The 12,993-nt window shown below is 36.0% G+C and overlaps 1 protein-coding gene across 1 annotated transcript; it reads right to left on the bottom strand.

Moving 5' to 3' along the window:
* Positions 1–749: 749 nt before the first annotated feature.
* LOC131156451 (protein DETOXIFICATION 46, chloroplastic) lies at positions 750–11,147 on the bottom strand. Its single transcript, XM_058110150.1, is given in 15 exon segments — positions 750–1,282; positions 1,783–1,960; positions 2,043–2,105; positions 2,271–2,342; positions 3,255–3,332; positions 3,736–3,864; positions 4,134–4,244; positions 4,347–4,415; positions 4,503–4,640; positions 4,782–4,920; positions 5,027–5,082; positions 7,602–7,657; positions 7,806–7,914; positions 10,165–10,259; positions 10,792–11,147. Coding segments are annotated over 14 exon segments (1,401 nt in total). The 5' UTR covers positions 10,976–11,147; the 3' UTR covers positions 750–1,282; positions 1,783–1,858.
* Positions 11,148–12,993: the final 1,846 nt, after the last annotated feature.

Genomic DNA, 12,993 nt, shown 5'->3' with positions numbered 1-12,993 from the left:
TACTTTGGTGTAAGAGAGCAAGCAAAGTAGGCAACCTGGTGTTTGGCTGTTTAGTTGGTAGCTTAGCCAGTTCACCCGGGCCTTGCTCTATTCCATTCCATTGGAGTACGTTTGTCTAGCAGCCAGCAGTAGTGAATTTTTCAGAATTGGATTAATTGGTAAAATATGACTTGTATTTGTATGGTACAATATAAATTGTACATAGGCTATTGTTCATAAGAATAAAATGCTTTAAATGTAAAATTATGGATTTATTTTTTAGATAAAAATTTATTAATAGTGAAGTCCTAGCATAGATTATGCCCAAGTGCCATAAACAATAAAATATAAGTGCTCTAATTATCTATCATTAAACTTCAATTTGGTAACTTATAATTCTAGTGACCTCCATTCTTTTTTGAACTTGCTTGCATAAATACGAGTCTCTCAAGATGCACTCTCTGTCTTTCAATTTCAACAAGCCAATATCCATGTTCCGATCTCTCTCAAACAGGTTAAATGGTAAGTGCACCCAACCCTCTTCCATATTCATCCAAGCAATGGCGTCAAATGATCCATTAGGAAGTACATACATATTAACTCATTTTCCATAATTATCAAAGCATTTGCCAATGAATGAGCTTGGTAATTTTCATCTTCAAACATTAATTGAGGAAACTCATGCCCCAATTCATGTGTCCCTGCCGAGTTTGCATTTACCATATATCTCATACACAATAATTAACAATACTTATAAATCCACAATGTTCGAATAAAAAACATTCTTATAATTTGTGGAAAATTTGACAAAAAACCCCTCTGTTTCTGTACAGACTAACATCAATAGAAAGAACAATGTAGACATTTTGGCAGGAAGAATATCATAAAATCCACAAAATATGCTCAATCATACATGGAAACATTAGCACATCCTGTATTACCTGTCAAAATGAACAATATATAAGCCCTAATATAATACTATCAAGACAAATGAATCAGCCTAATAGATGAACTGAGAGCTGAAGAGGGGGCTTGTCAGCTGATGCATTGTGTGCAAGGGGCTGTAAACTGGTCGAAGCATTCTGCAAAGAGAGTCGCCAGGAAAATTTTCCTCTCTTTCCTTTTTATACCAGGCATTGAAGCCTATCATGTGGCTTAGCCTTCTGTCTGCTGGGGGAAGAGAGGCAGCAGGCTAGCTCTATACCATATTCACAGAAGAATTCTCTTAGCCTGCATCCTGCCCTACTTTTGATGCACCAAAAACCAGCCACATAAACACTATCAAGGCCTATTTTGTTCTGGCCTACAAAACAAATGCACAACCAAAGTCACCTACTACGGGCCACAAACACTATCGAGGCCTACTTTGTTCTGGCCTACAGAACAAATGGACAGCCAAAGGCCTATTTTTTTCCGTCACCAACACTCTTCTAAGCGCCCAGGGGGGAGAGGAAAAAAACAAAACAGAACAAAGATGTCATGAGCATTGATGTTACCATTGGTTTCCAAAATAGCCATTTAGAATAAGATGAAATACAATGAAAAGTTTGGAAATCGAGGCAATAATTATTCCTCATACATTCCTTATTATTTCATCTAACATATAATAAGGAATAAACATTCCACATGGTGAAATTTGGAAGTAATTATTCATTGTCTAATCCTTGTTATGAATTCATAAAATATTTCATTTTGTTATTTGCTTTATGGTAACAACATAATTTTTTTTGAATAACTAATTGTAATTAACCTATTATAACTAATCTATTCCTAAGAATAAACCATTCGGGAACCAAATATAACCTGAATGCTTTGTGGTGCAAAAGTATGAAATTTCTCTTCAGCAAGGCAGCAACTATTCCAGCCTTTAGTTCTAAGACTATGCAGCTCTCAGCCTTCATAGTGCATATTGGTTTAATTCTTCAGAGTAAAGAATGCCATTAGGAGAAATGAGCCGCCATAGCGATAGAAAAAATCGAGCCTGAGAGAAATTTGTGCAGTGAGAATAAAGCTGGAATAGAATATGGTCACTCATTTGAGTATCAAGGAAATGAATATTTTACCCATTGAAACCCCATAAGGGAATACCAGCATCCTGGCAGGCCATAACCCGTACTGCTCATAAGCTGGCAAGGGGATAAAATCAAAGCATTGTTAATGCAAGTGACTAAAGTTTTAGATACTGGACTCTAAACATTTCAAAATAACCATATTTCCTTTACTGTTCTGTTCTGAATATATTGATGAGAAAAAATAACTACAAAAATTAAGCAAGAAATAGATATCATTACCAATAATAGAAGAGCACCCAAAGAAAAGCATGTGGTCATTGATAAACTAAGAAATCTAAGATCCCGTCCAGCCTGCTCAGACAAATAAATATTTGTAAAATACAGATTTATTGTAGAGGATGATAAAACCAGGTAGTGCTAAGCAAAGCAGGTTGAAGCTAGCATACCCAACTAAAAAATAACTTTTTTTAAGCTTAGCAGCATAACAGGCACAAATTTGGAAAGCTCCACAAAAGTTGTGAGTATGATTGAAAGATAAACAGGATATGTATTTCAAGAGTTATTTTCTAAGTAATTAGCTATTGACAGTAAATAATTTCTTGGTTTTATTTTCTGCTAAGCTGAATAATACTTAAAAGAGTCTTAGATTAGGAAAATTGACCGCAAAGAAATAAAAGGGGTAATAGAATGTCATATGCCACTTTAAGCACCTGGCATTCATGATACATCAACCTCTCTACTTGTTTGTTCTTAACCAAAAGCTTGGACAAATTTCGAAATTGAAGCCCACTCAATTTGCAAAGGAACATTTTCCAATTAACAGATCTGAAACTGACAATTGCTTCTAACCACCATAGGATAACTAAACAAAAAGCATGTAAATATGCAATCAGCATAGATTTCAGTGACTTATCTGTGCTAACAAAGAGTAGGAGTAAGAGCAAGGATAGAAACAGTAACATGCAACAGATGGCTATTGGTGATTTCTGTGGGGAACACAGGATCTTACACACATTGCTTGGAAGCAATGTGGGAGAACACACACACACACACACACACACACACACACACACAAAGACACACTCAGAGAGATCGTTGAAATTATTTTTGTATCAGTTTTTAATTATGAGATTCCAATCTTAAGTCTTCTTTTTGTCAAAAATACAAAGAGAAGACATGCATGGAAAAAAAACTCAAAAGGAAAAAGAATAATTGCTATAAAATTAAATATAAAATGTCAAAAAAAAAAAAGGAAAATCATACCAACAATGTTCCTTCAAGGCTATGAGTAGAGGGTTGCACAACTAATGCCATGAAGTATGGAATCAACACCTTGGGCATCTGCATTGACATGATAAAAGAATTTAATATGCAAACAGTTAGATAATATTTACTAATTGTTGTCAGCAGGGAGAATAAAAATATATATTTTATCCACTATCATTTATTTTAAACTTCGGCCTCACAGAAATTGAACAATATATGTCCTAAGTAAGACTAATAATTTAAGCAACCAATGCATAATGACAAATATCATCATCCAGAGACTAAAAGCCATGGAAGAACAACTAACAATTTAATAATGTATGACAATTACTGAAACTTTATTCATGCAACAAATGTAACTCATGTCATTGAGTCATTCTCCCTCATTTTCTACCCATAGATCTAAAAATAAAAGAATAGTACAACAACACTAAGGTTCAAAACGTGAAATTTCTCAAGCAAAAATAACTAAACTAACCTCACGAATGACCGCTTGATCAGTGGTGAAAAGATTGGGGAACAACCAAGGAATGGATGCTCCAATAGTTCCCAACATCAGTCCAGCTATAGCTCCAATCATCAGAAGTGACTTCAGTAGTGTTCGAACCTGTTGAAATTAACATTCAGAATCAGCACACATTCAGCAAACATAATACGCAGAAATATTTGTAGCGAAGTACTTCCACTTGGTAATTACAGTTATAAGTGAAATACATATATGGAATCCAAAAAATAAATAAATTTCTGAAAACCAATCTACCCAAAACAAAAAACATATGTTACTGTACATCACATAGGTGTTGTGGCAAATGATAGAATGTGGAACATGCACTGGTTTTAACATCAAATCATCAATGAATAACACAATTTGCTAACCTTTGGCAAACTTCGATCAACCCCACATATCAACTTGGGCATAAATGATTGAGCAGTTTGGGACAGAGGCTCACCCCATACCGTGCACATGGTGTATATTTGAATCATGACCTATATATATTTTTAAGTTATCCATATGTCTATCGGTTCCTTCACGGATGGGAAAAGAGAAAGCAAATGATGAGGAAAATGACCAGCATGAATAAAGCTAACCTGATGAGCAGCAACAGTTTGCGTGCCCATAGAAGTAGCAAAATATATAATGAGAGAGTAAAAAGCAACCTAAACATTAATAAATCTCAGATGCAGATAAAAAAGAAAAAATAACATGTGACCAATACAAGTACCAAGTCAAATAAAAGCACAAACCTTGGACGTCATTGTTATAAACACTGGTGCAGCAAGTTTGAATATTTGGAGCAGTTCAGTGGATGATGGAACAGAGACCAAGAAAGCATTATATCCATTCTTGTTGAGAGCTTCAATCATCATATAAGCTGCAACAACCTGTACATTTACTCGTAAATGGGGAACAATAAAAGAAAGCCAGTGTGCTTTGATTTGGGTATGCTGAGAATATATCAAAAAGAAAATATATGAGAGAAAATAAGCTAGCTAAAACAATATTAAAATGTTCAGTCTGTGTACCTGCGACGCCATAGTTGCCCATGCCGCACCTGCAATACCATAGCCCAAGAAAGTACACAAGACCACATCACCAATGCCGTTCACAGCACTCGCAACTGCTAAGGCCTTCAAGGGTCCCCAGGAATCTTTCATGCCAAGGCTGGGAACCGGAGGGAGAACATCCAAATACAAATTTAAATCAAGTAAGAAATGCTCATAGCTTCAGTATTCAGTTATGATACATGAAAAGAGAGTTATATTTGCACCTTGCACTCTGAGACACTAATATAACAAGAACTGCTGGCCATGCTAAACCTCTAATCTACCAAGAGAAAAGACTGTTCAATTAAGAAGACACTGAAACAAATCAAGCAGGGAAACAATGTTTCTATTGAACTAACAGTGGCAGAAGTAGGCTGTGCAAATCAAATTCAATGTCTACAAGGATAATAAATTTTCTTTTTTAGAATAATGAGAATTGAAATAAAAGAACTCTAAAATACAGCCATCCTATTACCCAAAATTTAGATCCTTATGCAACATACTGATTTTACAGAACAATGAGACATCTAACCAAAGAAATCTAGAGTACAGATCCTACAGGACCATTCCAGCAAAATGACATAAAATTTGATAAGAGTTACCAAAATTTTTTAACCAATATCTGTCTACATTCTAATCAATCCTCCATTCATTTTACAACTTCTGAAAATCAAGAACTCACATCTTTGCATCAGTAACTCAATTATATTGTCATAATCTCCAGTTCATCTAAATTTTGTTGCCTCCTAGGTCCTAAAGTAAAGAATCAGTCAAATGCGCTCACTTCCTTCATCAGTCTCAGAATCCCAAATCCTTGATCTCATTTAAACCCGCACCATTAATGGACTAAATAATGTGCATAGAATAATGATGAAGAGCCATCTTAGAAGCCTTTTAGGAGCTTATATTGTAGGCTTGTAACAATAGATTGAAAATTATGATTTTTAGTTTTGAAGTTTTGTCTATTTTAGAAGTTTTGGTCAATTTACAGTTAAATTGGGTTAATTTTTTGTCTTTAATGCAGTTTTCAACTTTTGAATTAGATTTTCCCTATCTCTCTCCTCCCACACGGCTCACGCATAGGCTTTCCCCTTCATCCTCTCTTCTTCTTCCCTTTCTTGTTCTTTCTTCTTCTCTTCTCTTTCCCTACTACTACTCCCACACCACCACCACACCCCCCCATCCCCCGCCGGTGGACATGCACCGGCTTATCCTCCTTTGTTCTCTTTTTCTTCTTCTCTTCTCTGTATTCTCTCTCTCCTCTCTTGATATCCTACATCAAATTCTAGATTTCTATCCTGACTTACAAACTGCAAAACAAGCCTCTTGCATCATATTTTACGCAATGGGATTAGTTTAATTGCAGTGAACACATTGTGTTTAGAGTTTCTGCCAGAAAGGACTACAAGCCAACAAGTTAAAATACAAGGACCCCAATTCGCCTCTTTCCTTTCCAATAGAAGTTGGACCATAACAATATTCAAGTACTGGCTACAATTATGTATATGCACACGAAAAATGCAGGTCTCCAGGTTTATCACAGTTGCCCAATGCCTAAGTCTCTTCATGATTGGTTTCAGCTCACATTGGGATTCTTCAACCCATCCCAATCATGCTCAGCAAAATTATAGACCCATGTTTGCTCAGGGATAGAACTGGATTGGGTCAACTGCCTGCAGCCCTACTTACACTAGCAGCTGATAGGTTAGAAGACGAGGAAAATTTTATGTTTGCCATCCTGAATATGATGGGTGTATTTTAACCCATCCCAGTCCAATCACAGCAAATTATAGCCTCATGTTTTGACTTGAATTGGATTAAATCAATTGGCTGCAGCCCCACTTACACTAGCACCTGATTGGTCAGATCAGAAGACAAGGAAAATTTTGTTTCCCACCCTGACTATAAGGGGTATTTTTCACAAAATTAATTTATAATTAAAAGAAATGGGATAATAAGCCATAAACTAGTTAATTGAGATACTCAATCCTATTCAGCAGAATTCTAGCCCCATATTCGCTCGGTACTTAAATGGCCTGGGTCAACTGGCTGCAGCCCCACTTAGACTATCAACTGATTGATTAGAAGACAAGGAAAACTATGTGTTTCCCACCCTGACAGCAAGGGGTGCTTTTCACACAATATTTTAGTTAATAAGTTAAAAAAAAGGATAGCAAACCATACACTGGTTAATTGAGATACCCAATTCAGCTCATTACAAGTTTGCTTGCAAGAAACCCTAAATGTGAGACATTATTGCTCCTCAATCGCTTTTTTGCAATATTAATGCTACAACACAATACAAAATGCATAGAAAAGGAACATTGGTCCAGGAAACTCAAAGTAGAGGCGTATGTCAAAATAAAAATAAAATAAACAATAGATTGAAGCTTCTGTATCCATATCTAGCTTTCAAAGTGTTTGCACTACTTCAAACCAGATATGAACGGGCAAAGGTTTCAATTTTCTTATTCCGCAAGCAAATTGTTAAACAAAAAAAATATTCTTCCTCACAAATTATAAGGTATTGATCTCATAAACAAATACCCACAACGAAATTTAATTTCATGTATCAACTTCATCTCATAACAAAAATACAATCCAACAGCCATTTTAAGTGAATTGACACATGCTGCATCTCAAATGATACATTATCCAAGCAATGGCATGGAGATTTTACAAGCAAAGCAATCGATATAAAATGCATATGCACACACGTACACACAAACAAACACAAGTTCAAAAAACATGTTTGGGGGTGGGTGGACGTTAAAGGGGATTATGTGACGGAAAATGAACCTGAACATATGCATTTGCTGCAGGTACAATATGCATATTCTTTTACCCAGTAAAAGCTGAAAAAATAAATGAGATTGGAAAATTTATCAGGCATTGGATGGTCCCTGCTTTACTTTTTTGCCTTCTCTGTTACTAATTTTATTAAATATAATGAAAATCATAAACAGCAGCATTCCAGAATCATCAGTCTATTAAATTTCTTACCAGTTAGTGCCCAAGCACCCAGGAGTCTCGTAAAGATAAGCATCAGCATGCCACAACTTAGCCCAACAAAAAGCAACATAGATATCTGATGTTGCACTTCTTTCTTATCCTGCCACAAAACCAGGCAGCAGCTTACTTGTCATATGGCACAAAATAGAGCATAGATTATAAGACCACAGCAAACTGATTTTTCAGAAGTTCATATTGTGCCAAAACTCAAACTTCTCTATACTGCACTAGAAATTTGACAAAGCAGGACACTATGCGGATAAAATCTAAAATCTTACTATGTGAAACCTTGAACCCTAAAGTCAGAATTCCCAAGCCAGGTTTCTATTCTCTTTAGATCACTGAGGGTGTTTTTTTGTGTGTGTATGAGCGTAAACCTTTTTGCAATTAAAGGTTTGAATACATCAGAATTTCATAGACAGGGAGAAGATTGGCAGACAATGTCACCAAAAATTGAACCTATAAATAGCCAAAAAAGGTTAAGACCCAACCCACTGCAGGCTTGCAACCCAGGCTATAAAATCTGCCAGGATGCATTCTGATTAAGGATGATGTCGGTTCCCTTTTCTTGGATGAACTCTTTTTTAAAGTAAAAGTTCGGTGCAGCAAATGAAAAGGAGCATTTAAGATGGAACTTATGAGAAGCAGTTGATTCAAATTGTTGCAAATTTTGTTTCCCCAAAACAGAACTGTTAGAAAGAGAAGGCTTACCCTGAGTGTTTGGTAAAAAAAGCTGCAAAGCGTTGTTTTAAATGGAAAAATGGATATGTATTTTTAGAAAATGAAATTAATGTATAAATAAATGCATAAATGATTTTGTAATATTTGAAAAAATAAAAAACTGAGAACACCCACGGAATAAAATAATCTGTAAGAGAAAAGCAAGCTTTTAGCTTTAAAAGTTTTGAGTTTGTAACTTTTTTTTTTCTTGATCGGTTAAAAAGGTATGCATTAAAGGGCATCAAGGGGATTCCAATCCAAAGTACAAGAAGTCAATCACCCTGTAGGGTGTCGCACAAATCAAAAATTACATTCAACTCATTTGCCACAAGTCCACTATGCCAACTAGTGACCGCAGTGAACCACTGTCTTTGCTGAACTGAGTGTTGAGATTGAATTTTAGAAAGCCCTTCTGTTCCTCTCTTTTTAGGCACAGCATAAAATTGCAAGGGGAATGAGAGACAAAGCCTTTCTCTTTTCCTTTGTTGCCCAGATTCCTCTCCAGGCTCAGAGTTCCCCTCGTACACATCTAGCAGCAACCCACCTTTGTCCGGTAAGAGACAAAGCCACATTCCAAAGATTTCTAGTCCAGGGGCAGCAAAGAAGGGTATGGTCAACTGATTCAGCCTCAACCATGCAAAGGGCACATCTATTAAAAGCTCCCCAAAAAAGCTGAAAGTAAGTTTTTAAATGCTGAAAAAAACTATAGATGGTTATACCAAGCTTTTGGATTTGGGAGCTTTTAAAAGTTACAGATTTGGAGTTTTTAAAAGATAAAACTTGGTTTTCTTTTATAGATTAATGTATTTCATGGGTGTCCCTAGTTTTTAAATATATTAGAAAATTACCCATGCACAAATCCAATTTGATCATTTTAAACATTTAAACCTAACAACTTTTTTAAAAAAGCCTCGAATTAAAAAACCCATGCACAAATCCATGGCACAAGTAAGTTCTTTGATTTGCTAGCCATCCACTAGAATGGGCCAGCCCAGCTAAGGTGTAATCTGGCCTCAAAACCAAACACTTCCCAACCAAAAACTGGAGCCACTCACTGAGTGAAACTAAAAATCTAGGCTTTGCACTACTCAGCTGGCCATGGCTTCCACCAAATAATAGTGTGCTGCTCAATTCATGTACAATCCATATAGTCAGACATTCCCACAAGGAATAGATTAATAAAAGTAACATGATTCCCATCCAAACAGAGCTGCTGTCTCTCAATGACAAGCTTTCTCCAATGAAAAATGGCAGTGCAACTGGAAATCTAAAGATGTGATGAGTCCACCAAACTAGGACCTCTCCATCTCCAACCATTCTGGGAAATAGACTTAAGGGAAGGCAATATACGCCTTGCAACCGCACCCCAAAAAAACAAATCTGCGATCAATAAAAGTCCCAAATCAGTTCACCGTAATTAGATCCCATAATATGTCATTTATGATTGAAACCCCTAATTCGGTATTAAGAGCACCATTTCTTTGCACTTGAAATTAGGGGTGACAAACAACAAAAGAAGGTAAATAAAGCACTTGCTATCATGAACTCATATGGCACATTTACATCAATTATACCAAAAAAAGAATGACAACAAAAAGAATACTGCACCTCAACAGCAGAATGAACTAACCAGTCTGGCAAGTGAAGTGGCAACCATATTTGAAGTACTGATCGAAAGGAACATGAACACATAACTCGAATAATCACAACGAACTGTTCCTGGCCCTGCCCATCCACAATTGTAAACCTTTAATCAACATAGTTATAAAAAATATATATAATTGTAGCTGTTCACCCTTTGAATGTAATGTCCTAGCGCAAACATTCACATTTCACCACAAGCGACAGGCTTGGTTCGGATCATGAGAAGTTAGTGTGGAAAAAGAAAGGAAAAGGAAATAAGGCTATAAGCTTTTTTGCTACATTTTCTCTCTATTTTGTATTCAAATATGACTGCAATTTTTTTTAATAAAAAAATCAAGATTAATGACATGTAAAGCTATTCATGATTTTTATTTTCTTCCTCAATTTTTTTTGACAAACGAACAAGAAAAATAGATTCCTTTGTCGGTTTATTTTACCCAGTCTCGTTTTTCAAGTTCCAAAAGAAGCCTTGCTGTTTTGACACTACAAGGGGGGAAAAAAAAGGAAAAAAGATTACACCATTTCAAAATTTTTGTCTTTCCTTTTCTATATTTTCTCAATCTCAGTAATGAAGCATAGTATTGTTTTAAGAAATCACGAAAGGTAAAATTACCCAAAGCAGCGAGCTCAATAGAGCTTCCCTGACCAACAACCGCCGTGTCGATGAGACTCATTAAAGGTCCACAGAGCCAAAGCGCCGCGGCCGGCCCCGCAAACATCACAATCTCTTTAATTTGATTCCATATGTTCTCATTTGCCGCAAACTCTTCTCTTTTTGAAACATTAACGACCTCCATTGCTGCTGCTTCTTCTCCTTCTTCATCGGACGTCGAGGCGAAGGCAATGGTATCGCCATTTCCATTTCCGATCGCGAATTCAGCTTTTTCATTAAAAATTTCTATTGCAAGCTGTTAAGTGCCGGTTGCGGCGACGAATCATCAATGAAGAAAGGCGAAAGCTTGAGGAGACGAGAAGATTAAGGTGGTGATGGTGGTGGAAGAGAGTAGGCGCTTGAGAGCGGAGCTTGAAATTAGGATTCCGAAGAGGCGGGTTGGGAAGGCGAGCTGGGGTACTGAAGTCCATGGTCGATCGATGATGCATAAAATGGAGAGAGTAAGAGAGGGAATAGTTCAGACACTCCAGTTGTTGAGAACGTCCGAAAACGAACGTATTGCAAAAAAATAAATAAATAAATAAAGAGAAAAATAAAGTCTTGGAGAGGAAAAATGAACAAAAAAAAACTTGTATTATATTTCTTATATATATTTTACATGAGTTAGAACTCTATACATATACATGAATTGATAACTAACTAACATAACTAATAATTAATTAATATAACTAACATACTAATAACTGATAACTAATAACTAACTAACGAATTGAAAATCATCAACCGTTTCAGATTAAACGTCAATGATTTCTTCTCGAGACTAAATTGTCAATGTAACCGTTGACGTTTTGGTCGATCGGGACTAAATCATCGATGTAACCGTCGATCAAACGATCGACGGTTTCTTCCTGAAGCTCAGCTTCCATATTTTTCCTCACCATGTTTTTCCTATGCATTAATATATATCACAATTTTAATACACCCCTTAAAATGAAGTGTAAATGTTAATAACACCCATATTAGAGAAGAGATTGTAGCCAAAATGCTAAGTCAAAATATCTGTCAGTTGACCAGCTGAAAAAACATATAATGTTTTCATAGTGTCTGCCAACAGTTTTTCCCTAACAATGTGACAATCAATGTAAATATGTTTTGTATGTTCATGAAAAATTGGGTTGGCTGCTACGTGCATAGCAGCCTCATTATCACAAAAAAACATAGCTGGTTTGCACTATGGTGCAAATAAATCTTTCAGCAAGTGTTGCAGCCAAGTAATTTCACATGTTGTTGTTGCCATGACACGATATTCAGCCTTTGTGTAGACCTAGGCATTGTATTTTGCTTCTTGAATTTCCATGAAATAAGAGATTGTCCGATTTGCTAGTGTCTTTGCATGCGGCCCAATCTGCACCACAAAATGCCTTCAATTGTAGATCATTTTCTAATAGGAAGAATAACTCTTGACCAAGGTTACTTTTAATGTATTTCAAGACACGATGAGTAGCTTCTAGATGAACTTCAGTGGAATTTGCAACATACTGACTTAATATTTGAACAGAAAATGATAAAATGGATCTTGTAATGGTTAAGTAGAGAAGTTTGCCCACTAATCTCCTATAACAAAGTGGATCTGAGAGAGACTTTCCTTCTGTTTTGGATAATCTCAAGTTCTAGTCCATAGGAAATGAGATTGGTTTACATGTCAAATACCCTGAATAAGACAATATCTCGAGAGCATACTTCCTTTGTGAAACTGCAATGCCTATTGTGGAATGAGTAATCTCAAGACCAAAAACATATTTCAAAAGGTCCAAGGTATTTATGCTTAAATTGATAATGAAGATACCTATTTAAATCAACTACAACATCAGCCTCATTATTGGTGATGATGATATCATCTACATAAATCAACAATGCAATGAAAGAGTTATTTTTCTATCGAGTGAACAAAGTGTGATCAATTGAAAATTGGATAAATCCATAGGCTAGTAAGCCAAGATAAACTTTAAGAACCACTATCTTGATGTCTGCTAAAGGCCATACAAAGAGTTATTCAATATGTACACAAACTAAGAGCTAGTGGAATTAGCTTGAGCAAAAGGCAGAAACTCCCCCTGAGTAGATGATCCCTTTGTATTGTAATGAAAGCCAGAAGGTAGAGACATGTACACCTCCTCTTCCAAGTCTCATTGCAAAAATGCA

The sequence above is a fragment of the Malania oleifera genome, chromosome 5 (genome assembly GCF_029873635.1).
Source record: "Malania oleifera isolate guangnan ecotype guangnan chromosome 5, ASM2987363v1, whole genome shotgun sequence".
In the NCBI taxonomy this organism is placed as follows: Eukaryota; Viridiplantae; Streptophyta; class Magnoliopsida; order Santalales; family Ximeniaceae; genus Malania; species Malania oleifera.
The sequence above is the reverse complement of the archived record's forward strand: the minus strand, read 5'-3'. Positions and strand labels throughout refer to the sequence as shown.